The sequence below is a fragment of the Periplaneta americana genome, chromosome 8 (assembly GCF_040183065.1).
Source record: "Periplaneta americana isolate PAMFEO1 chromosome 8, P.americana_PAMFEO1_priV1, whole genome shotgun sequence".
NCBI lineage: Eukaryota > Metazoa > Arthropoda > Insecta > Blattodea > Blattidae > Periplaneta > Periplaneta americana.
The window spans coordinates 140,446,962-140,474,230 of NC_091124.1; the positions used below are offsets into that span (position 1 = coordinate 140,446,962).

Consider the following 27,269-nt stretch of genomic DNA (forward strand, 5'->3'; position numbering starts at 1 on the left):
TAATTACACTAGTTAAAAGAGCTTGCAATAGTGTTCTTTTGATTGCAAAATAAATGAGAACATGAACTGGGACCCTGACATCTGTCGTGTTCCATGTTGGCTAAAAGTATCCCGTCATATGGCTTTTCCAGTTCCGATGATATGACGGGAACCTAACGATCTTTAAACAGACTGTTAAGGCGGCTTCACAATTGCCCGGGAATGGCAACTAGAACGAGAACGGAATCGAGAAAAATCTTGGAAGCTTTATTTTTTAATGTATGGATACACAATTGCTTTCTGGGAACGGTAGACCCTGGAATGAGAAACAAAACTTCACGAAGTTTTAACATTTCCATTCCCGGGATTCTTCTGCGCATGTCAAATCAGTCATTTATTCAATTCCGATTGTCGATTGTTCGTCGAGATTATCATGGCAGCTACGGAATTTGAAGAATTATTAATTTCGTATGTGCAAGAGAAAGAATTCTTATATGACAAGACAAATGTTCAATACAAAAATGTAAGAATAAAAGAAAACGCTTGGTGTACAATCGCAGACATCCTGAATAGTGATGGTAAGTTGGCAATATTACAACATTTTTCTTCTGATTTTGTGAAACTGTACATTTACTTTCATTTCATTTTATATGTTGATATTATTTTGTTCATATAAAATGCATACTCAACGTTTAATGTTAATTTGATGATACATTAATTCTAGTTATATATTTTACTTTCGGAAAGGCGAGAAAATATTAATATATTGCATTATTTTTAGCCGAAATTGTTAAGAAGAAGTGGGACAACCTCAGGGACAGATTTGTGAGAGCCTTGAGGGATTCTACAGCTATCCCCCCTTCTGGTTCTGGGGCTCAACAGAAGAAAAATAATTTCTCCCTTTATAATTCTATGTTGTGGTTTGCACCTTACATTAGGAAGAGGAAGTAAGTATAAATATTTTTGGCACCCACTATTCTAGCTGAAAGCGAATTAAATTTAAGATTCTCGTATATATATATATATATATATATATATATATATATATATATATATATATATCATACCCCATGTATTTCAAACTATAGTTCCAACTAAAATTCTGTTTGATGGCATTAATATTTTAATATTGATACCATGACCAATAAAACCTAACCTAAAACTTACATTATCAAAGGATCATGTAGATAGTCTTCTTTTCTACAAGGCCTACTAAATTATTACACATTACATTAAAATCCACTTTAATTTTTTTATACATGCATTTCTTATGGCATTGTTAATTTCCTATGTACTATAGTTTGTGAACCGTAAGTAATGTCATTAATTCTAGTGGATTATTTCTTTAGTAAAGAGCAACAAAAAAGTCAAATACCTTTTTGCTGTGTTTAGAATAGTTTTCCAGAAAAATGTGCATTTCAAAATAAATGGTTTACGATTTTACGAGATTGTGCAACGCTGTGTAATCAGTGGGGAGTGCACATAAGCCTCTGTTGTTCTGAACAACCCCTTCACCTGGCTTGTTCTGAAGTTGAAGGTCACTGCCACGTACCTTGTTTTTAAGTCATAAAAAATACAGCTGATGTTATACCTACTGTATGAGAATGAACACTGCTCACTTCATGTTAAACAAAATCTTGAAAAATTGGAAATAAATTCTACAACCTAATTTTAACGAAATATTCAGAGAATATAGTCAATAAGATAGGCTACGCTTATTTCAAAATAAATTTAAAACATTAAGAAATATTTCTACACTCCCATTTCAATTAAATAAGCTAAAGAACTAAAACAATAATGATGCTTAGTTCACATTATAAAAACAAGATTTTGAAACATTTAAAACTCCATAGGCAAAGATAAAAATACGATATTATGCTATTTTACATTAAACGAAAATAAATTAAAAATAATATTCATTTGTAAACTCTTTCAATTTAATTTTAATTATACTATCGGTGAACACAGGCAATACGAAAAGCTCACTTTTACGTTACACAAATCAACTTATTAAAAAAAAAAACTCAATTTGTTATACGCAAACATTTTCTTCTGGCAATTAGAAATTACAGTTCCCTCGCACTTTCATTTTAAAGTAATAACTGGTGAACTTATACAACAAATCAAATTTCCCGAGACGTCTTTAAAATCAATCGTATGTGATATGTGTACATTTTTCATTTCTCAACCGTCGTCTCGAACACGCCACCTGTTCAGGTACCTGGCCTACGACAACATATATTTGCCTCTCTGCAGGCAGTATAATAACCTTCACAACATTCTCACACTGCACTACGTATTAAAATTACTTCTCAGAACGAAAACATACATTTGTTCGGATCAAATTTCTGCACATTCAGAGGACAAACTAAAATTATTTCAGTCATTTATGACCATAATACACTGCTCTCTTAAATTGATTGAGCATATAGGGAATTAATTCAGTAGTTTTCACAAAATATGCTATGAAATGATTCATATAAAATAATTTTTTTCTCGAAAAGGAAGCTAAAAAAGGAGCAAAATGTATTAAACGTTTTTGTTTGAAATATCTCAAAGAATAACCCCTTGAAATTAATGACATTGCTTACGGTTCATTCTGTATATAACTATAGTATATATATATATATATATATATATACACTCATACATACAGAGTGAACCGTCAGTAAGTAATATCATTAATCTCAAGTGTTAGTTATTGATTTGATTTGATTTTGAGTGTACAGACATACCCTGTAGTAACATCTATAATGTACATCTTGCACTTTGGAGGTATTTCAGATTCTGGCATTTGTTCATTTCCAGATAGATTTGATAGATCAGAGAGGGTGTAACCAATTGCCCAACAACAAGGAAGGACTGTAATTTAAAAATATCAAGATACTTAAAAGAGAATCACAATAAAGGAGAAAAAAATGTTCAATGCACAAAAGAAATAAAAAAGAATGCTATTTCTCCACATTTTTAGAGTTATGACTTCTGAGCTGCATTTAGGCCTATATGATCTAAACAATGTTGGAAATATTAATGACAGTATCTTTACAATCTATAGCTCAATTCCAATTTGAAGCAGATAATATTTTATTACTATCTGAAAAGATAAGTTGGCTTAAATATATGTTAATTCTGATTTTCCTTTTAAAAATGTTTTCCTAATATACAATCTGGTTTCTATTCAGTATTAATTGCTGAATTCATTAGAAATTACAATGAGAAATTAACAATCTGTTTTAAGTGTCTGTTAAACAATTTACAATTTATTACAATTGAAAATCTAAATTATTAAATGCCACTCAAATTACAATTAATTAATCTTCATTGTTAACTGATAATTCTATGAAACTTTTCCCAACACATGTTGGATTACATTATTATTGTACTCAAGAAATTCACTGAAATTTTTATAATCTTATGTATATTTTACTGATAATATGTCTGTAACTTATGACGTTGTTGTTTGCTTAGAATGACTTCAACTGTAAGCTCACTAGATGTCACCCCGAGCACAAGTGTTGAGGCTACATCAGAAGCAATACACCTTTCCGATGATGCCAGTACGAGTACAGAATCACCAGCTCCCATGCAGGAAAGTTCCCTAGGTGGAAGTTTCCAAGAGGAATTTCGCCCTAAGAGAGCCAACCTGCACATACCCTCTCTAAAGTTGTTGATTCTTTTACGTCTTTTGTGGCAACGAGGGAATATTCAGGACCAAGTGACCTCAATTTCATGAAATCTGTACTTGAAGACATGAAAATGATCCCACACAAAGATAAATTTAAATTTAAGAAGGAGGTGTTGCACCTGTTAGAAAAATATATTCCATAAACTGAGACAAGTTATTTTAGATGTTGGTATAAGAGTATTCATAAATTAAAAAAAATAACAATTTTCTGTAATATTTTATTGGATACTTATAAATCATCAAATACTCTGTGTTCCTATTTTTGTGTTCAATAAATACTTTCCATAATGCAATTGAAACATAGTAACATTGACATACTTCTATCTCCCATTGTTTACATATCTATGTTGGTAGGATATTGCTCCAGCATCTGAAACCAAATAATCCGCTAAATTATCCCGTAATTTATAAATTGCCTGAGCAGCAATATTAGATCCCATTCGACCAACTGATCTGAAATTTGTGTCATTTCTTGTGATTTCTCTCCAGTTTCCCAAATTTTGAGATGGGTGCTGGCTGCAAGCTTCTGTTCTCAAATAGTCATGTAAACATAATGTGGCTTTAATTATTGATTCTGCAGTCTTCACTGAACATAACAATGGTTGTCTGTAAACTCTCCATCTACTTGCGAGTATACCGAAACTGTTTTCGATATTTCTCCTAGCCCTAGACAGTCTAAAATTAAAAATATTTTTTTCTCTCCTAAATACACTGGTCAAAAAAAGTTAAGCATAATTAGGCATATAACTGTTTTTATTAATTAAAATAAAATAGATAAATTATAATTGGGTTTCTTGGTTCCACAGAATAAACTTAAAAGTAGAAATACACTATTTGTTAACAATGGACTCAATATGAAATGAAAAAGTTGCATTGTTTGGAAACAACGGAAAAGATAAGGGAAGTTGAAATTCGTACATCATCAAAGAAAAGGAGATGGTGCTTTCAGTACCCTGTTTAATAACGTGTTGGTCCTCCACGAACCCTGAGGCACTCTTGTATGCGACGGGGCATACTCAGTACCAATGCATCTAAGCTCTCCTGAGGCAAATTGTCCCATTCTTCCAAGGCAGCATTCCTGAGTTCTTGAATCGTTAATGGGTGATGTGGACGATTGGAAATGGCTCTCCTGAGAAAGATCCACGCATGCTCTATGCAGTTCATATCCGGTGAGCATGCTGGCCAATCCATTCTTCGGATCCCATGTTCTACAAGATACCGCTGCACACTATGAGCACGATGAGGCCGAGCATTATCGTCCTGTAGAGTGAACCCTTCTCCTACAGTCTCTGCAAAACCACTTACTATGGGTTGGAGGATGTTGTTCTCATACACGGCAGCAGTCATGTTTCCCTCTATTGAAACCAGTGGTGTGCGGCGGCCAAACATGACACCTGCCCAAAACAAGATTGAACCACCAAACTGTTGGTGACGTTCCACGGTCATTGAGGGATGATTTCGTTCCCCCTGTTCGTCTCCATACGCGAATAGAGTTGTTGTCAGGGTGTAGGCCCATTCTCACTTCGTCTGAGAATAAAGTTCTGGTCCATTGGCCTCGTGTCCAATTCTCATGTGCTCTAGCCCATCTTGCACGAGCACCCCTGTGATGTGGACGGAGTGCTGGAGTCTTGAGTGGTCTTCGAGCATACAACCCTATGTCATGAAGTCTATTGCGCACAGTTTGGCTACTTACAACAACACAGTGGCTTCGCGCAGGTCATGGCGCAGAGTTGTAGCTGAGGCTATAGGGTTCCTACGTGCAGATAACCTTACATACCGGTCCTGACCTGGTGTTGTTTTGCGTGGACGGCCTTCGCGAGGTCGATCTGCTATTGACTGGGTTTCCTGGAACTTTCTCCACAGTCTGGAGACAATACTCTGATTCACATGAAGGATGTTAGCAACATCAACTTGTCTCATGTTTTGTTCCATAAAAGTGATGATTTTGATGCGGTCTGCCATTGTAAGGATGTTCCGAGCCATTGTACTGCACTATGAAGCACTATGAAGCAAAACGACACTGATTGAACTTTGCTCGAATTACAGACTTTGTTTACTGCACTATGAAGCACTATGAAGCAAAATGACACTGACTGAACTTTGCTCGAATTACAGGCTTTTCTTTACTAGCCGTGATTTGGACGTTACCTAGTGATGCAGACCAAAACAAATGAAAGAGTTTGAATTGGTAAACATAACACGTGCCACATAAAACCAAAAGAAACATAAATATCAGGTATTGGGTAAACTGGAAATATGCTTAACTTTTTTTGACCAGTGTATATACCAGGATAAGGTCGCATAATATACTGCTTTAGAGGAAAAGCCTCATCTGCTACAAAGAAATATGGCATTAAAATATTACTGCCTGGTAGAGTGCGAGGTTCGGGTAGTTCTGCAGATCCATTCTCCAATTTTTTTCCTATTTTACTTCTTCTAAATACACCACCATCGCTTTCAGCGCCATATGCTCCAATGTCAGCCCAGATAAACTTATAGTCTGCATCGCAGCATGCCATTAATATTAAACTGAAAGTGTGTTTATAATTGTAATATATACTACCGGATCTTAAAGGGCACTGGATTTGGACATGTTTTCCATCAATGGCACCTAGAGTATTGGGAAAGTCCCACCTCTCTAGGAAACGTTCACTTATATTTCACCACTCTTCTTTGGTGGGAAACGGAAAATATAAAGGATAAAGTACTTCCCATAAGACATCACAGGTTTCAGCGATCACTTTCGAAACGGTAGACTGCCCAATTCTGAATTCCCAACTCAGATTTAAAAATGAACCACCATGAGCCAGATACTTTAGAGTCATCGCCAATCAAAATTCTGGGCTCGAGCATTCTCGCCTACTCCTCTTGAGTAGCTTGTGTTTCACTAATGATATTTTTTCGAAATGCTGGGGTTCCATTCTTGTATATTTGTAAAACGCCTCATGATCATGTACCTTTATATATTTGAATATATTCACAAATGCTCCACGCTCATTTCTTTGTTGGTTCATTGGTCGAATCCACCATCTGAAAATAGGGAATACAATGTAACGAACATCATGATGTCGACTAGATAGTAGCACATAACCTTATTAAGAAACGCAGTGCAATGAACTTCTCATTTTCCACTTTCATACGTATTAAATTTGTGTAAGACATTAAATGTCTTTTTATTTTACTATAGGGAGTAATATTTACCTTCTTTTAGTGCTCTGAGCGACTAAAACACATATTAAAATAAGTACAAAATATGTGACTAACTCGTCGTCGTCCATCTTGAAACATTAGAATATCGCAGATGCTTCAGCTTTCCGTTCAGTTGTGAATATTAGTATTCCCGTTCTCGTTTCTCGGCTTTCCCTTCTCGTTCTAGTTGCCATTCCCGGGCAATTGTGAAGCCGCCTTTACTTTCTAGGACCACAGATCAGAAGATTACAGAGAACTTGTCAGCGAGCAGATTCAGAACTGTAACGTGATTGGGGTGTCATATCTCTCAAAATAACTTCTTAGATTCTCATCTATTTTTCCTTTCCTCAAAAACCTTCGGATAGTGAGCGACGAACATGAGGAGTGTTTTCATCGGGATTTTTCTGAAATGAAAAGCGCTACCAGGAAAAATGGAGCCCAAATATTCTGTCAGACTACGCTGGATATTCAAGAGAAATGTTTCTTAAGCGAAGTATAGCCTAAAATGTACGTATTTCACACATATTTAAGGTAAATAGGGGAAGGTTGCCTATATCGTACCACTTTTTAGTTTTTCTTCAATTGTTTAGAAATGGGAAGGGATTTTAATTGCATATACTGTTAGACATTGAGACAGTACTTTGGGACACAAAATATATATATTTTTTTCAGAATTTTTAAATAATTATAAATTGTTTTAAAGGACATTATTTAAAACTCTTGCAAGTGGTACGATTTATGAGCCTAGTTTCCTAAATCGTACCTATAGGTTGCTTAAATCGTACCAATAAAATACATAATTTGCACAATAAGAACTTCATAAAAATAATATATTTCATTACATTATTATCATTTAATATGGAATTTTATTAATATAAATGAGAAGAGATGTTTTAAGATACAAAGATTTTTGTAATATATAAATCTTAAATATTATTAAGATCTAGTAAAACGAAGGGTCACTTAAGATTCAATCTTATTTACATATGAAAGTTACCTACTTGTCAGATTCTGTCGTTACACGTCACAGACAAAATGAGCCGTAGAAACTCCTGCACATGTCTCATGCACCCATTGATTGCACAGAGAGCAAGGAATCATAATGACAGCTTCTTCACAGATAAAATAAAACCAGTCCTCTTCTTTTACATTAACATCAATAATTTTAGATGCCTTTTTCGTTCATTTTGATAGCTGATTTGTTGTTTTTTTTTTTCTCCCCTTGAAGTTCTTCCTTTCGATTTCTTCTGCTGCAATTGATTCTTACAGGGACTTGAAGTTAGCACAACAGCTTACTGAACACTTTTTCTCGTTCTCGTTTGAACTGAAATCTTTGGTTTAGGGAAAAACCCGTTCCGTCAACGTTAAATTTGTACAAAGCGTCCCGTTAACGGATCCATTTGCACGACGATCCAGACCTCTCTTTACCTTGCCCATCAAATCTCGCTTGAAAATCGATTTTGATATTTCGTACTTACGGCAACATTCTTCAATCCCACTGCTCCGGATCGAAATTCATCCAGTGCCTTAAGTACAACACTTGGTTCCGATTTTCCGTATTCTTGTTTGATCATTATCTATTATATTCTGAAATTTGAAAATATTATGCACCTAACGTTACTTGTTCACGTTGCCAAAATCGTACTGGTACGATATGAGCAACCTTTCAATGGTACGATTTAGGAAACTAGCACTCAAAGCAAACTATTCAGATTATAACCTAAACAAAACTATTACAGTGACTATTTTTACCGTTTAAATAATGCAAACAATCTAGGTGTAATAAAACACATTCATTAAATTAACTCAATGTTTTAATAAAAGCTTACGAAAGAGTAAGAAAATCTTATATGAGAAATCAGAACTTACTATTAAGCACGATTTAATACAGCTGTTGTCTTGGGTGAAAGGCGGGAAACTGAATGAGTGTCAGCTTCTATTTATATTTCATGAAAAATTCCTCAGATGTTTCCTGCATGCAATACTTTCCTCAATATTAATAGTGGTACGAAATCGGCGCCGGTACGATATAGGCTATTTTCCCCTATATATGATTTTAGGTAAAATGTTACAAGGTATCAATACTATAAAAGTCTAAATTTGATTTCATATAATTACTCAGAACTCCTAGGTGATAGAACAATTTTGAAAACAGATTTGAAATCAGCACGAAAAATGCTATAAGAATCACCCATTCTTTATCTGTTTTGATTTTGTTGATCAGTTATCTTTAGTAATATTAAAAACACAAAAAAAATTTTTTTTTTCCGAAATAGTCCTCTTAACAACCCAGCGTTCTGGCGTGACAATCGATGGAGGATCAAGGCCGATTCACGTTACTCCTGTGCTCATCCGAGCAGTATGGGAGTAACGTTTTATTAGAACGATGATTCCACCCGTTATAGCTCGATTATGATACCGAATTTAGTCATTCACTGTAGCTCCCGTACATTGGCCGAAATTTCATGAGGACATTTCTTCCTCCATGGAGACTCGAACGAGTTCCCATTCCATATCCCTAGTCCAAGGCATGGCGCCTAAAATCCCAGAAAAAAGAAATGGGTCGTCTAATTTTATCAAGTTCCACTTACAACGCATTGCGCATATGCAGTAGACAACAGCGCCTATATACATGTTACTTGTGGACAGTCTTGGGAAACTTGTTGCCTACATACAGCAGGACTTCCAACAAGACTTGGTCCGTTACTTTTTTTCTAATACTGTACATGTTGGAGCGGCATTAATCGACACTAGCGACGATGCCACAAGAGTGGCGATTTCTATAGGAGTGTTCATGTTGAAGCAGCGATAAGAAATGTGACAAAAGATAAAAGCGACGATTGTGAATAATTTCATTTTCATCGTTTATATCATGCATGATTATCGATTCATGTTCAGCACTATCGATTATGATGCGGCATTGCATTATCAGCTGTTGAATGAAATCTATAATAATTTGAATAGGTCTAGTACAAACGTCAATATTGTTTCTATGGGTTGGAGGAAGTTATATTAGCGCAATATCCATGAGGATAGCTTTATGAGACCAAACAGATAAATCCATCATAATATATTTATATTAGACAAACTTTGGAGTTAAGTAGCTGGTGGAATGAATACAACACAATGGTTCTTCAGTACTGTTAATAAGAAAGGAAAGGAAGTCTATGGAATGTTTATTACATATTCTGCAGGAATGCGCTTTGAAATAATTGATAAGAAAAGCATTTATTAATGCATTCCAATCAATAGGAATTCTACTATTATGGGTCTTTAATAACAGCTTCCACATTCTTTCCATAGCAAGTCATTCCCATATTAAGTATATAATAAAACGTTAATACATTCATTCTCAAGGAGTCAAAAGTATGTTTTCGTGCTCCCATAGATCTTCATATAAATTAATTGATTAACTAGTGGACTTACTAGTGTTAATTATGTACAGCTGTTCCAGTGCTAGCCGGACAAATCTTACATAATTAACACTAGTAAGTCCACTAGTTAATCAGTTAATTATATTCAAGTGTTAAAAGTAGTGTACGCAAGATTCAAAATGGGTTCATACAAATGATGAAATTATTTAAAAAAATACATAATTTCTTCTTCCATTTATTGGATGTGCAGAATATTTACTTAAATTTATGTTCTGTAAATGCCATGTTACTAACATGATGTTCATGCATACTTTAATTATTGAGTAAATAAAAAACACTGCAAAAGAAACGAGTACAATACATCTAAAAGTCTAATATTTGTTCCCCACAATTTCGTAATATAGGCCTACAAATAATAGCAATCACTTGTTATATGTCAGTTTTGAAGTGCAGTTATCTATGTACAACATGAATACACTTATTATGTGACTCTTCGTTCATACCGTCGATAGCATCGCTTATCGCCGCTGCAACACGTACAGTTCCCCAAAAAAGGAAGAGACGATGGAATATTCTTAAGTCTCAGATGTAGGTCTAAGACACTGCACATGATCGGAGACCAGAGCACTGATACACAAGATAACGAATATTTGAGTTTCTTAAATTAAAGCTGTTTTGTTTGTTACTATCATTTCGAAATGCACTTCAAAAACTGCAAAAAATATGGTAATATGACGTACTGTAAGTAATAGATAAATCTATACTAATAATAAATCTGTAACCAAAATGTTTCTGGTAATTTTCTCTTTTTCAAAAATAATTGGTGTCAACATGTATAATTAACCATCCTGAGGTCAAAAATCGAGTTTTTGAAATTTTTGTTTCTATGTCTGTCTGTCTGTCTGGATGTTAGTTACCTTTTCACGCGATAATGGCTAAACCGATTTATATGAAAATTTGAATATAAATTAAGTTAGTTCTAAATTAGATTTTAGGCTATATGACATTCAAAATACTTTATTTAAAAGAGGGGGTATGAGGGGGCCTGAATTAAATAAATCGAAATAGGCCTATCTCGCTTATTATTGATTTTTAGGAAAATATTACATAACAAAAGTTTCTCTAAAAACGATTTCCGATAAGTTTTATTCTATGTAACATTTTGATAGGACTGATATTTAACGAGATACACGAGTTTTAAAATGACAATGCGTTTTATCAGCGCCGCCTTAAACTAGCACTACAACAAATGGAAGCTATTCCTTTAACACTTTTATACGGATGTAATTGTATGATGGGAATATATAAATGTTCATCAATATTAACATACAGAGAATGTTTGTGTGTTTGTATGAAGTAATCTGAGAAGCAACTTAACAGATTTGTATAATTATTTCACCAATGGAAAATGTAGTTTCTCTAGATGGAAATAATGCTATATGCTATTACGGTAAATGAATCGAAGACAAGTAAGATTAAAATACAAATCAAGATTTCAGGTTAACTCCCTGCAAAGTTGATTTGAATAATTTCGAGGGAAAAATTGTTCCGGGACCGAGCATCGAACCCGGGACCTTTGGTTTAATGTACGTTAAACCAAAGGTCCCGGGTTCGATGCCCGCCCCGGAACAATTTTTCCCCCGAAATTATTCAAGACTGAAATAGATTCTTACGCATAGAAAACTTTATATTCTGCAGCAATATTATATTATTTGATTATTTAAGCTTTATTTGGTTCACATTAAACACTCTAATTTTATACACTTGTTTCTTTTTGTCCACAGAACATAATAGTATTTTAAGAGTTTTGACGTAAAGATAAGTATTTTCCCAAGACCAAAAATACAACACATATAATATGGAGTAATCATTAGTATTTACCTTTGAGCTCACTGGAGGTGAGTTATTTTATAAAATATCACGAAATAGTGTTCCTGCTCTCTTAATTTACCCATATTCGTTTCCTCTATTTCTTAAAATAATATTTATGTACCACATTCATTTTCATCTCAGAGAATTAATTAACGAACGAGTGCATTGATTTAGTATGCAGTAATAGTACGTTAGCTTATCATTTTATTATTCTATAATCCAAATATTAACTATGTTCATTTGAATTGTGTTAAAATAGATAAAATTAATAAAATATGCAATAAATGCAATGTAAAAAATGGGCCAATGAGCCAAACGGATTATGCTGCGCCATTGTAAAAGTTATTCATCCCGAGATTCAAGAGTCCACTAACCAATTAAAAACTTACTTATAGGAGTACGTCCGTTATCAACACACTTTTTAAACAATATAAGACAATTCAACACCTTATTTCAAGTGGTATCGTTTGGTTCAAAAGAAGTACATAAAGTCAAGGTGTGTGGATAAGCTTCAGGGCTTCTACCGCGTTGTCTTGGTGTTATTGGCTGACGTTTCGACCGCTGTGTTGTGGCCATCGGTCGAAACGTCAGCCAATAACACCAAGACAACGCGATAGAAGCCCTGAAGCTTATCCACACACCTTGTACACCAGCCGCGGAAGCCTACGCGAACACTTACATAAAGTCAAGTTATACGCCATCATTTAACGTTCAAGCATTGGCTTATCATTTAATTGGAAATCTTCTTTGAGCTGAGAGTAAGAGCCTTCAGTTCTTACAAGTATATTTCATTTCAGACGCTGACCAATTGTCTATTAGGTCTAACATAGTATCAATCTTAAAAGTAAAATTGATTGAACAACTCCAGAAAGTACTGCATGATAATAACAGTTAAATTCATAGTTTTAAATACAACTTTCAAAATGATTCAGGAGCCAACGATGTACAACATAAAAAAGTATATTATTCACTAGGTAAATACAAAACTGTATTAAGATTTAAGTCAATAATTATTTCTAACAAGTGCAGCGAAGCGCACGGGTATGGCTAGTATATAGGCCTACATAAATCGTGTACTTAAATCGACATTTGAACCTCCATGACTAGATCGACACTCCGCGCAGAATTGCAAACTTTCGTGTCGTCTCAGTAGCTCAGACGCAAAGTCTTCTGCGTACTGTGCAGAAAAAAGCAGGTTCGATTCTAGTCTATACCAAACATTTTTTTCTCTGAAAAACGTTGAAATACAGTTTTACAGAGTCCTGAGATTAAGTGTTAATAATCACAGACAATACAAAATTAGAAATTATACCATTATAGACGTTCATTTAAAAATGATTAATTTTCGGTTTATTTAACGACGCTCGCAACTGCAGAGATTATATCAGCTTTGCCGGGTGTGCCGCAATTTTGTCTCGAAGGAGTTCTTGTGCATGCCAGTAAATCTACTGAAATGAGCCTGTCGCATTTAAGCACACTTAAATGCCATCGACCTAGGCCGGGATCGAACCCGCAACCTCGAGCAGAGAAGGCCAGCGCTATATAGACTACGCTACCGAGGCCGACACTTTTGTTTAATGAATGCAATTACACTATTTCTATATTACACATATAAGCTATACATATACATATATACAGTATATACAGTGTAAATGCATATATATTAAAAACTAAAATTACAATGAAATTGAAAAATGTAAAATGCTTTCACAACAAGCCTTAAGAAACTGATTTTAAGTAACTAATTTCAAATATTAACCGTATCAGCCACAGTGACAAGACGGAGAGACAGCATTTATCCAGCTTTTTAGTCTCACCGCACGCAAGTTCCCATTCAAAATACTGACAAAGAATATTATAGCCCGGGCCATTTAGGAAGACGTTCCAAGAGAGGAAACATGCGAGTGTGCTGACTTCCCATCATCGAGAAGGCTTTAAATCAAGTTGTTTTTCATTTCATTTACTGTATGCTATAGATTAACACTGAAGCTTTAAGATGTGGAATAAGTCACAATTTTGTAAGATTACAACTGTGCAAATTTTTGTATTATATACATGAGAAGGTGAGATATGGCATATGAGCTGTGTGACAGGGGAAAGAATGAGCTATCAGAAAGAGAGTTTGTTTCATGATGGTTAATATTATGTGAATCTACTGACATGAAAGATCATCTGTCTTCCCACTCTATACCCATTGGTGATATAGCCACGGCACATGATAAGGTCACAGGGCAGGTCTTGCGTCCTCTACTATAATATAGCTCAGCTCAAAATTAGTTGCATGGCGCTTTGTAGAAAATATCCTGAGTAAATCTGTGATCGGGCAGACTGCCGTACAGTATCTTAAGACCCCACTTTGAGGATGACATTATCTACCGTGTGAAACAACAGTCACTTGCCAAAGGGGAAAGACATTATTATTTGAAATGACAATTGTAGGAGCATGATAGAAACAACAAAGACCACGACAAGGACAAAGACGAGGACGATGACACCGACTACAACATGAACTGCGACAAGCACTATAAGAAAGATCACAATAAGAATCACGATAATGAATAAGACCACGATAAGGACCACAATAAAGACAACTGGTTCTTTTACAAGGTTATTTTACGATGCTGTATCAACATCTAATATTATTTAGCGTCTGAATGAGATGAAGATGATAATGCCGGTGAAATGAGTCCGGGGTCCAGCACCGATAGTTATCCAGCATTTGCTCATATTGGACTGAGGGCAAACCCCGGAAAAAAAAAAACATCAACCAGGTAACTTGTCCCGACCGGGAATCGAACCCGGGCCACCTGGTTTCGCGGCCAGACGCCCTAGCCGTTACTCCATAGGTGTGGACAAGACAACCGTGATAGGACCATGACAAAGACAAGGATCACAGTAAAGACCACTACAAAGACAACAAGGGTCAGCATAAGAGCCCTGACAAAGACAACAAAGACCAAGATGAGGACTACGACAAGGTCAACGACAAGAACCACGATAGGCCTAAGTATCACGACGCGAATCACGGTCCTTGTCGTGATTCGTGTTTTGGTACTTGTGATCATTATCGTGATCCATATCGTGGTCCTTATCATGATCGTTTCCGTACACCTCATAATGATTCTTGTTGTCTTTGCCACGGTCATTATAGTGGTCACTGTTGTCTTTGTCATGTTTCTTATCCTGGTCCTTGTCTTTTTATTGTGGTACTTATCATGATCCTTGTCACTACAATGGCCCTTATCATTCTTATTGTCTTTATCATGATCCTTATCGTGGTATTTGTTGTCTCTGTTATGGTCCTTACAGTGATCTAGGTCCTTATCGTGGTTCATGTCGTGACCCTTATCGTAAACTCTGTCCTTATTGTGGCCCATTTCGTAATTATTATCGTGGCCTTGTCTTTGTGCACGTCGCGTTTCTTATATTGGTCCTTGTTTTCCTTGCCACGGTTCTTATCGTGATCCTTATTGTTTTTGTCGTGGTCCTTGTTGTCTTTGACATGTCCCTTATCTTGATCTTTGTTGTCTTTATTGTGGTCCTTCTTGGCATTGTAACAGTCTTCCTGGCTGTTTTTGTCATGGACCTTATTAGGTAGTTGTCTTTTGTCATTGTCCTTATCGTGGTCTTGGTCCCTATCATGGTTCTTGTCGTGATCCTTATCGTGGTTCATGTCGTCCCTATCGTGAACATTCTCATGGTGCTTGTCGTGGTCCATGTTGGGATCTTTATTGTAGCCCCTGTCTTTGTTATTGTCGTGCTATAGTCGTCCTTCTTAATCTCATAGATCTTATCGCAATCCTGTTCCTTGTGATCCTTATCGTGGTCCAAAATCATGGTCCCTTTCATGACCATTGTAGTGTGCTCGTCGTGGCCCATGTCATGATCCACATCGTGGTCCTTGTCTTTGTCCTTATCGTTGTCCTTGTCTTTCCTTATCATTCTCATAGTTCTTATCGCAATCGTGGTCCTTGTGATCTCTATCATATTCCTCCTCGTGATCAATGTCGTGGTCCTTATAGTGATCAATATCAAAGTGTTTTTCGTGGGCCATATCATCATCCTTATCGTGGTCCTTGTCTCTGCTTTGTCCTTGTCGTGGTCCTTGTTATATTTGATGCAGTCCTTAACGCGATCCTTTCGTGATTCTTTCGTGTTACTTTCATGATTCTTTCTTGGTTCTAATCACATTCCTTTCATGTTCTTGACGTGATCCTTATCGTGGTATTTATTCTCTATGTAGCGGTTCTTTTTTTTTGTAGGTTATTTTACGACGCTGTATCAACATCTCAGGTTATTTAGCGTCTGTAGTGGTTCTTATAGTGATCGTTGTTGTGCTTATCGTGGTCCACGTCGTGATACCTATCGTGATCCTTGTCTTTATCGCAGTCGTAAGAACGGTCCTCGTTTTTTCCATGGCCCTTATCATAATACTTGTTGCCATTGTAATGTTCTTTATTGTTCCATTTGTCGTCCTCGTAATGGTCTTCATAATGTTATTTGCTTTTGTCATGGTCCTTATCCTGTTAAATTTCAAAGTCCTTATCGTCGTCCATGTCGTGGTTACTACCGTGATCCTTGTTTTGTTTGCCTTTGTCCATGGCGTAATCCTTATCGTGATCTTTGTCGTGGTGTTAATTGTGGCCCATATCTGTGATCCTTATCGTGGTACATGTCGGAGTTCTTATTTGATCCTTGTCATGGTGCTTGTCGCGGTTCACGCCGTGATCCTTATCCTGGCCCTTGTGATCCTTAACGTGGTCCATGTTGTGATCCTTATCGTCGTCCTTGTCGTGAACCTTATCGTGGTCCTTGATGTGAACCTTATCGTGGTCCATATTGAGGTCCTTATTGTGATTCTTATTTTTGAGTTTGTCATGTTTCATGTCTCTGTCGTAGTCCTTATCGTGCTTCTTGTCGTGGTCCATGTTGTGACCCTTATCGTTTTCCTCACCGTGGTTCATGTAGTGATCCTTATTCTGATCCTTGTCGTTCATATCTTTGTCCTTTTTTATGGTCCTTATGAAGGTCATTGATATCTTTGTCGTGGTCCTTATCGTTTTTAGTAGGTTATTTTACGACGCTTTATCAACATCTTAGGTTATTTAGCGTCTGAATGAGATGGTGATAATGCCGGTGAAATGAGTCCGGGGTCCAACACCGAAAGTTACCCAGCATTTGCTCATATTGGGTTGAGGAAAACCCACGGAAAAAACCTCAACCATGTAACTTGCCCCGACCGGGAATCGAACCCGGGCTACCTGGTTTCGCGGCTAGATGCGCTAACCGTTACTCCACAGGTGTGGACCTCCTTATCGTTGTCCTTGTTGTCTGTCTAATAGTCCTCGTGGTTCTGGTCCTTGTTATCCTTATCGTGGCCCATGTTGTGATATTTATCGTAATCCTTGTCGTGGCGTTTGCCGTGTTTCTCGTCAAAGTATATATCATGGTCCTCATCTTTGTTATCATGGTCCTTGTTCTCTTTCTAATAGTCCTTTATTTTGGTGCTGGTCCTTGTAATCCTTACCGTGGTCCATGTCGTGGTATTCATCATAATCCTTGTCGTGGTGTTTGTCATGTTTCTTGTAATATGTTATCGTGGGCCTGATCTTTGTCCTTGTCGTAGTCCTTATTGTCTTTGTCGTGGTCCTTACAATGTACGTTACTGTCTTTTCCGTGCGTCTACATTTGTCATTTCAAAATTAGTATTGTTCTCTCTCTTTGGCGAATTACTTTCGTGTTAAACGGTAGGGGAGTTAGGCCTAAAATGACATACTTGGGTAAAATGACATACTATGTGTTTTGTGAAAACACTGTAAGCTGAGTTTGAATTTACATCTCTATAGTGCACAGAAGCTGGAAACAGTGGTTACATCCAAATTTTAGCAAGCGAAGGCGCTTTTTGGTGAAGCGGGTGCAGCTAAAGGAAAAAAGTGCAAGACGATATAATATTGTTGAGGTATGTTATGTATTTTTTGTCCTTTTAAGCTTCAGATATTAGTGAAATAATGTTCACGACTGAAAACATGAATATTTCCCTATATAAAAAGCATTACAATATCCAAATTCATAAAGAGGTTAGGTCGTACTAACACTACTTCTTATTCTTCTTCATTCCGGGTAAAATGATATAGTATGTCATTTTACCCAAGTAGGTGGTATGTCATGACATACCTACTTGGCTAAAATGACATACTATGTAATTTTACCCAAATGCATGTTTATGACTGGAAATGAGAAGCCATATATTATGGGCGATAGCGATTTGCAAAATTGGTGTCAAATTTGTTTACAATGGCTGATTAGTGATTACTTCTGTGAAATTATGCAATATATAGTGGCATCTCTCTCATTGTTCGACTCAATTTTTCGTAAAGATAACTGATTTTAAAATAGGTGAGATGGGGATTTCTTTAAAATATATAAAACCTTAAGTTCCTAAAATAAATATATTTTCAATATTTATATGCACTGAATTTTGTTACTCTGATGTATCCTCTTATGAATGAGCTAGGCTTGGCGAGTCTGAAGTTTACTTGCACCTACTTCACCAAAAAGCGCTTTTGTGAAAACATTGTAAGATGAGTTTGGATTTACAGTTCTATAGTGCACAGAAGTCGGCAACAGTGATTACATGTCATGTTAGCCTTCCCTTGTCACTGCACCCACCGACTCCAGCCACTTGATGTCTCTTTTTTCGTGCCTTTGAAAACATATTATGATCAGGCCGTTATAAAGTGGCTGAAGAACCATCCTGGATGGGTGATTACACAGTTTCAAATTGCGGTCTTCTTTTCTGAAGTCTATGGAAAAGCTGCAACAATCACCAATGCATTGGGTGGATTTTCTTCAACAGGAATTTGTCTACTCAATTCGGACATATTTCCTGATCACTTATTTAGTCCCACAGCGCCCACAGACAGACCTCTAACGAATGCAGTCCCTACAGACGGGCCAAAGCGTGCAACACAGAAGAGCAGTTCAACAACAAAAATATGCAAAAGGCCATATGATAGAGCCATCACCAACAACTGCTCCAGCAGAGGAAACGTCACAAACGAGGCCTTTACCTCATGTGACACAGCAAGAGATCTCCCCGATTCTCTCTGACACTAGATCTGTGGCGAGAAGGAAGACAACACGTCAAATCGAGCCGGTCTTTTATTAACCAATTAAAATTAAAGCAAGTTGAAAGAAGAGTTGTAGAAGAAAGGCGTTCAGCAAACAGAGGAAAAACACAGCTTCAGTTTGATCTAAGCAACGGGGACCAAGATGAAGAGAGTGACTTCGATGGTGATGTTGAGAACGATGCACCTTGTCTCTACTGCAATGAATTTTACAGTCAATATAAACCAGAAGAAACATGGCTAGAGTGCAAGAAATGTTTCTCATGGGCACACAGTGAATGTGCAAGTGTATCTAAGAGAACAATTTTTTTTAACTATGTAAAAATTGAAATAAGTGTGTCATTTTATCCTAGTAACTTGGCTAAAACGACATAGTTTGTCTATTTTCAAACATATCTTTCAGTTAAAGATTGTCAGTATTTTCCACTTTCTGTTGATATTAATATATGTGTTATGTTGTAGTATCAATTATATATAATTGACCAAAACAAATTTGGTAAGAATACATTTTTTTTTTTTCAAGATTTCCTTAAGGTATGTCATTTTAGGCCTAGTTCCCCTATATTTAAAATTTCATAAAAGGTAAACGATCAAGGACGTAAAAGGAGACCTACACCAGAAACAGACAGACAACTGATAACATTTTGCACTAGTATATACTTTGGAGTAGGATGAAAAATAGCTACGCATGCAGGACCAGATGTCTTCCTGGCTACGTCGATATCGCGTGAACCGCGCTGTAGAACTTTAACTTTCGACGACCAACAGTTGTCTCATTTCTTTTTTGGGAACTTTTTGTACCCATATACCATGCAGCTACGAACATAGTACAATATAATATGCTGATGGATAGGATAATTTTTCTCAGAAATATTGTCCCGTCCTTTTTTTTTTTTTTTTTTTTTAACAGATGTGTATCTTAAAATATGGTAACTCTTCGATTGGCTTTTACCAATACTTTAAAATAAAATATTGGACTCAGTGTCTTTTCAGGCTCTTGTCATAGATATATCTTAAATATCTCAGAGTAAATTATCTTGTCAATTTTAAAATACATGATACAAAATTCTTATTACAAAACATTAGGCGAAAAGACAGTTTCCTTTCTTTTATACATATAGGCCTATAGATTAAAACATATAACTAAAGCACCGACTACAATTTCAACGGTCCACTGTTATACGTTAACAGACAAATTCAGAAGCGGCGGTTCGACAATGTCTAGTAATTTAGCGTATTAATAAAGCTTGTCGATTATGTACGAATTCCAAACACCGATAAATACCGTACATACATTTCACTGACAACAAGTGATTTACACGTCAGAAACTTAAATGTAGTGATGTGGAAAAAATGCGAAAAACAGAGACAGAATTCGATAGACACGACAACTCTATTAGAAGCAATAACGGCGTACTTTGAACATACCTTTGTACCATGGTCATAGACACAGAACACCAAATGTCATAGAATTGTCGTAAAACAGCTACAGTGTAAGTTTTCCACGGTGGACACGAAGAAAAAGATCGAGTGAAATTTGTGGTGTAGACATTTTCTCTGTAGGGGAGAAGTGGGTACAGTAAGACAGGGAGAACAGTGAGAAATTTTTTATTAGATGGTAAATTTTGATGTTGAGATGTTGGTAACAGTGAAGTTGCATGTTGCATGAGTAAAGGAACAGTACTTTCATACTCGATTTGATTCTAGTTATAAAGGTGAGTGATGAAAAAATAATTCTTAATTTTTCACTCTAGAAGTAAAATATTGGCTTGTGTTTAATGAAGGTTATACTGGATATACAAATGAGATATAAATGTGAATGTTTTGTTACCTAATACTATGGTATTTGAGATTATGTTTGGCAAAGTTTCGTCTTTCTTATTTTAATTTTGAAATGATGGCGTCATTTTTAAATGAACTATGCGTAAAGGGAACAGTGAGACATGCCATTGAAGGGTACACTGATACGTCTCACTGTTCCCATGTACCAATGATTTGCAAAAACAAACTGCAATTATATTACATTTACCAGTAACTAACATTAAAAATGAACATACTAGTAACCAATTTAGGGATTGTAGCTTAAAATAATGGATACGCCTACATTACGTTTTAATGGTTTCATAAATAAAAAAGTTATTGACAAAATTTAAGAAAATGTTAAAAAATAATAAAGAATTACATTACATTTTTATAATTATGAGCTTTGTTGTCACCAAAAATTGATTTCATTTTTTCGCAAAAGTTTTAAATGTCATGGAAAATTCACTTTTCCAAATGTTTCAATGGTTTCGAAGTCAGACATCAAAATGATCCTAAATAAGCCTACAGAACATGTGAAGATAAAGAGACAGCAAGCTTTCCTTTCTTTTGAAATAAATGCAAATCTTTTCAAAGTCCGTTAATAAACAGTGTGGTGTCTCACTATACCCTCCCGAATGGGAACAGTGAGACATTTGCATTTTTTTGACAAACACGTATTGTATGTTCTGTCCTTTATCTTTAACATTTTTGTTTATGTATTATTATACTCCATGTTTTAATGTCTATTTCTATTGCACTTGATTTTTAAAATACTTGAATTATCACTTGCATACATATGTCTTAATATTTTGTGTCTCACTGTACCCACTACTCCCCTATAGGTCCATATACATATGTATAATTATCTATATTTCCTCATTTCCACATTTCTTTCCCTATCACTCCCGGTCGGGGCAAGTTACCTGGTTGAGGTTTTTTCCGGGGTTTTCCCTCAACCCAAGACGAGCAAATGCTGGGTAACTTTCGGTGCTGGACCCCGGACTCATTTCACCGGCATTATCACCTTCATTTTACTCAGACGCTAAATAACCTAGATGTTGATACAGCGTCGTAAAATAACCCAAAAAAATTTCCCTATCACAATTTCGCCATGTCTCTCTAACTAATTATTTTTTTCTTTCTTTCACAATCACTATTCACTGTTACTCCTTAACTCTACTCTATTTTTCTTATTACTGTTTCACTAATTATCGTCGTCAGTAATTATGGATCCTTTCATACAACACTGTATCAGTTTCTGTACTAGTTATGTAAATAAATACTTTTGTTGTAATTCATTCATTCATAGTGTCCTGCCCAAGGGCAGGTCTTTCACTGCAAACCCAGCATTCTCCAGTCTTTTCTATTTTCTGCCTTCCTCTTTGTCTCCGCATATGTTCCATATATCTTAATGTCGTCTATCATCTGATATATTTTTCTGCCACGAACTCTTCTCCCGTTCACCATTCCTTCCAGTGCATTCTTCAGTAGGTAGTTTTTTTCTCAACCAGTGACCCAGCCAATTCCTTTTCCTCTTTTTGATCAGTTTCAGCATCATTCTTTATTCGACCACTCTTTCCAACACAGCTTCGTTTCTTATTTTGTCTGTCCATTTCACACGCTCCATCCTTCTCCATATCCACATTTCAAATGCTTCTATTCGCTTCTCTTCACTTCGTCGTAATGTACATGTTTCTGCTCCATTCAATGCTACACTCCACACAAACCAGTTCACTAGTCTCATCCTTAGTTCTTTCTCCAGAGGTCCGTAGAAGATGCTCCTTTTTCTATTAAAAGCTTTCTTTGCCATTGCTGTTCTCCTTTTGACTTCTTGGCAGCAGCTCATGTTACTGCTTATAGTACACCCCAAGTATTTAAAGCTGTCCACTTACTCTACTGCCTCATTTAGAATTCGCAATTTACCTTATTTACTTTTTTTCCTATAACTATGGTCTTTGTCTTGTTGGCATTTATCTTCATCCCATACTGCTCACAGCAGTCATTTAGCTCCAGTAGCATATCCCTTCCTTAGTCTCATCTCCTATTCTGCTAATAACCCCATATCATCAGCAAATCTTACACACTTTATTCTTCTTGCTCCTACTATGACTCCTCCCATGTTCTGAAAACAGTTCTTAACTAATCCTTCAAACAGATGCTGAACAGAGTAGGTGGTAAAGGGCATCTTTGTCGTATTCCTCTCCCCATTTCACTTCCTTCCGACATTTCTTCTCCTATCCTGACTGACTCGTTGTTTCATAATATATAAAGGTTACTGAACAGCCTACTCTCTTTTCAATCCACGCCAATTTTCTTTAGGATCCCCATCAGTTTATTCCAATCCACTCTGTCAAACGCCTTTTCTAAATCCACAAATACTATATACACTTCTTTATTCTTCTCTAGGTATCTTTCGTCGAATGTTCGTAGCAGTCCAATTACATCTCTCATACCTTTTCTCTTCCTGAAGCCAAACTGCTCCTCTTCCAACAGCTCTTCCATCTTAGAATATAAACATCGATTCAGTATTCGAAGAAGCATCTTCGCCGAGTGCGATATCAGGCTGACTGTCCTAAACTCGTTACATTTCTTTGCGTTATTTTTTTTCGGTATTGGAAGCAATAGTGTCTCCGTGAAACTTTCAGGCCAGTTGCCTTGCCCATATATTTCGTTGCATAATAATATAATTTCCTTCTTGTCTTCATCCAAGCATTTCACTAATTCATTGGGGATTCCACGAACTCATGTTGGTTTCCCATTCTTCATTTCCTTAAGCGCTAGTTCAACTTCTTCCCTTAAAGTCTTTTTTCGTCTTCTGATACATCTGCTTCGTCTTCTACAGCCAAGTCATGTGGACAATTCCTGTCTCACATAACTCTTCCACATATGTCGTCCAAATGTTCAGTATTCCTGGTCTGTCTGTTATTATGTTTCCGATTTCGTCCTGTATAAACCACATGGATTTGCTTTTCTTATCTGTGAAGTCCAAACATTTTACTTGCGGTACATTAGTTCATTGTTAAGTTTCCCGTAGTTTTCTCTACCTTCTTCTGCGTTGATGTTTAGTTCTAATTAAGTTATTGTTCCTAAATATTACTAAAAGAAGCACAAATGTAAAAGCCTATTTTAGATATGAAACCTAAAATGAAATTAAAATTTATTGGAACTAAATTCCAGGCCTTAATATAATATTTTTCGGTATGCGAACTGGAAAGATAAGAACTCTCAAAACAAAGAAAATAGTTATTGTAAGCACTACTTTCCGTATTCATTGGTTAAAATTTAGTTTTAGGTATCATCATAATCATGATCATCATCATCATCATCATCATCATCATCATAAACAACCTTCAAAACCGTCACACAACCTTCAAAAGGAAAATACTGTAATACCGGGTTATATTAATTATCCATTAACAATTGAGCCTATAACTAGACAAGAATATTTGACTCCTATAAAAAAAATTAAAGCCTAAAAAAATCTTGTGGCCCAGATGATTTACTTCCTTATGTATTGAAAGCTTGTTTCGAAGTACTTATGTATCCTTTATGTTTGTTGTATAATTTAATTTTAAAAACAAAAACTTTTCCGAAAATGTGGAAATTAACAAAGGTTTGCCCTGTGTTTAAATCCGGTGATAATAGTAAAATTGAAAATTATAGACCCATTGCAATAGTTTGTGCCCCGTCCAAGGTATTTGAGCAGATTCTATATACACGAATTTTTCAACATGTTTATAGTACAATTGATATAAATCAGCATGGATTTTACACCCATAGGTCTACCACAACAAATCTAATTAATTTTACACAAAAGGCATTTAATACATTACATAATCGCAGAAATTTAGACGTGATATGCCTTGACTTTTCCAAAGCGTTTGATAAAATTGACCATACAAGTTTTGGATTATCTTTTTCATACTTACAGTTAATAACGTCATATCTTACAAACAGGCAGCAGTATGTTTCATTCAATCAAGTAAAATCAAAACCATTCACAGTAACTTCGGGTGTACCCCAAGGATCTAATCTTGGTCCCTTGTTCTTTTTACTTTATATCTATGACTTACCTAAACAGATTTTGCACACTAAATGTTTAATATATGCTGATGATGTTAAATTGTATAAAGTCATTGACAAACAATAAGACGTTTTTGATCTACAGCATGATTTGGACAGACTATATAGATGGAGTGTCGATAATTTTCTTCTGTTAAATCTTAATAAATGATGCTTTATGACATATTCTAAAAATAAGACAGTTGCTCAAAATTCGTATGAAATTAATGGTGTGAAGTTACCTAGAGTAGAATCATTTAAGGATTTGGGTATTTATTTTACACACAACTTATGTTTTAAAATGCACTTAAATCACGTGGTAATTGATGCATATAGAAAATTAGGATTTATAATCAGAAATACAAAAGAATGAAAAAATATAAATACTATAGATACCCTATATGTATAAAACTCTAGTTAGAAGTAAGCTAGAGTATGCGTCTGTAATATGGTCATCTCAGTTCCAGTCCCATCAGATGAAAATAGAAAGGATACAGAAAAGATTTTTACGTTATTTATATTAAAAAAAAAAAAACATCACTCGTCGTCTTATGACAAGCAAATTTCATATAATCAGTTGCTCTTTGAATTTAATTATAAAACTTTAAAATCTCGACGATTAATAAATAACCAAATTTTACTCTATAAGACTGTTAACGGTATATTGAATAACTGTGATTTTCTTAAATTCCTTCAGTTCAATGTAAAAAGAACAGAATTACGTCATAGGCAACCTTTTATTATTCCCATTCCCAGAACTGTTTTCTTCAAGAACTCTCCATTGGTTGTTATGTGTAATACTTACAACTCTGTCTTTAAACTGTGATTCTCAATTGGATTTCAGTTTAACAATTGAAAAATTTCATACAATATTAAAAAGAATTGTATTTCCTTAGATATTTAAATTATGAAGAAGTGTATTATAATGTTTTTACTCTAGTTTTTAAATAATTTTGTATCATTATATTGACATTTGGCACTATATATAACTGTAATATTATATTCTAGCATCTATTACCATTATGTATTTTCTTTCTTTCGTTTGTCTTGTTTGTTTTGTTGTTTTCTTTCTATTATTATGTATTTTGTGTATATATCTATGTAAGCCACCTGTAATTGGAAGCTTGCTTCTGTTGGTGATGGATTTAAATAAATTAAATTAAATTAAATCATCACTGCCTGAGCCAATAGCGTACATGAGCTATTAATATTCGATAACACTAATTTTCCCTGGAATCTTCTCTCACGAACTTCTTGTAAATCTACGACACTGGCCACCCAGTTTACTTCCTCCCTGGAGAAAGACATGCTGTTAGAACATGGAGAAATGATTAAAGTTAGTTTATTGTACTTTAATTTATTGCGGTAGAATAATTGATTTTTACTGGAGAGTAAAGAAACTTCAATTTGTTCACATCCTCTTGATTCAATCACACGGAGGAAATGACTTCACAGTTCAAAAATACGTTTCATACATATTTCCTTTTATTTTACTTACAAAAATGCAGATGGGAGAAACATTTTCATTTGAGGGTACACTAGACGTCTCTAAAATTCGGACTTCCCTGGTCACGGCCAGAGGACTACCGCTGAGACATCACAGGACAATCACTAGACAACGGACAAACGCCCAGTCCCGTGGACGAAATATTAATTTCTTCCACTGACCAGGCTTGGAATCGAACTTGAGAACGCGTAGTTCGAACAGCACGTGCTATCCACATAACCACAGCAGCGAACAAGTTTGAAACTATGGTAGGGAAGAGGAATCAAAACAACGAATTCTAAATTATCCGCAGAATAACTTCCTTTAAGAGGATTTGTTTTAGGCATGTCTGGCAAAACATTACAATTCCGTCAGCAGGGAAATGGACGTGGATATCGCTACACCTATCAACAGAACAAAACAACGTGTACTAATGAACAGCAGTAATACGACGCGGGAATCGAAATCAAAGATTCGATGGTCCAATTAATTCCGCTACAGTACGACAGTTATTCTTTTGGTAACAACACTGTATTACTAACAATCGTATAACTCTTTCCCTTCCTCTCCATATAAACGCACGAGCTTGTACTTGGTGGGTGTATTTTTTAATAAAGTACCATACAATATTGTTTAGTTCAGAACAAAAACCCGCAAAATGTGGCGGGGGAGGGAAGCCTTATGTCGAAAGC

At 35.6% G+C, this 27,269-nt stretch overlaps 2 protein-coding genes and 1 pseudogene across 6 annotated transcripts in view; 1 reads left to right on the plus strand and 2 right to left on the minus strand.

Moving 5' to 3' along the window:
• LOC138705106 (blood vessel epicardial substance-like) overlaps positions 1 to 27,269 on the minus strand; it is a 902,265-nt gene that overhangs the window by 564,762 nt on the left and 310,234 nt on the right. The gene's annotated exons all lie outside the window — the stretch shown is intronic.
• Positions 185 to 3,941, plus strand: LOC138705105 (uncharacterized). Its single transcript, XM_069833731.1, has 3 exons — positions 185 to 557; positions 761 to 926; positions 3,448 to 3,941. The coding sequence occupies exons 1-3, from the start codon at positions 413 to 415 to the stop codon at positions 3,710 to 3,712; spliced, it is 576 nt and encodes a 191-aa protein (XP_069689832.1). The 5' UTR covers positions 185 to 412; the 3' UTR covers positions 3,713 to 3,941.
• On the minus strand, positions 4,217 to 6,495 carry LOC138704368 (uncharacterized; annotated as a pseudogene).

Coding starts and splice junctions, on each gene's coding strand:
- LOC138705105 (XM_069833731.1), top strand. CDS start 413: ATGGCAGCTACGGAATTTGAAGAATTATTAATTTCGTATGTGCAAGAG. Junction 558..760: donor AGACATCCTGAATAGTGATG/GTAAGTTGGCAA, acceptor CATTATTTTTAG/CCGAAATTGTTAAGAAGAAG. Junction 927..3,447: donor CCTTACATTAGGAAGAGGAA/GTAAGTATAAAT, acceptor TTGTTTGCTTAG/AATGACTTCAACTGTAAGCT.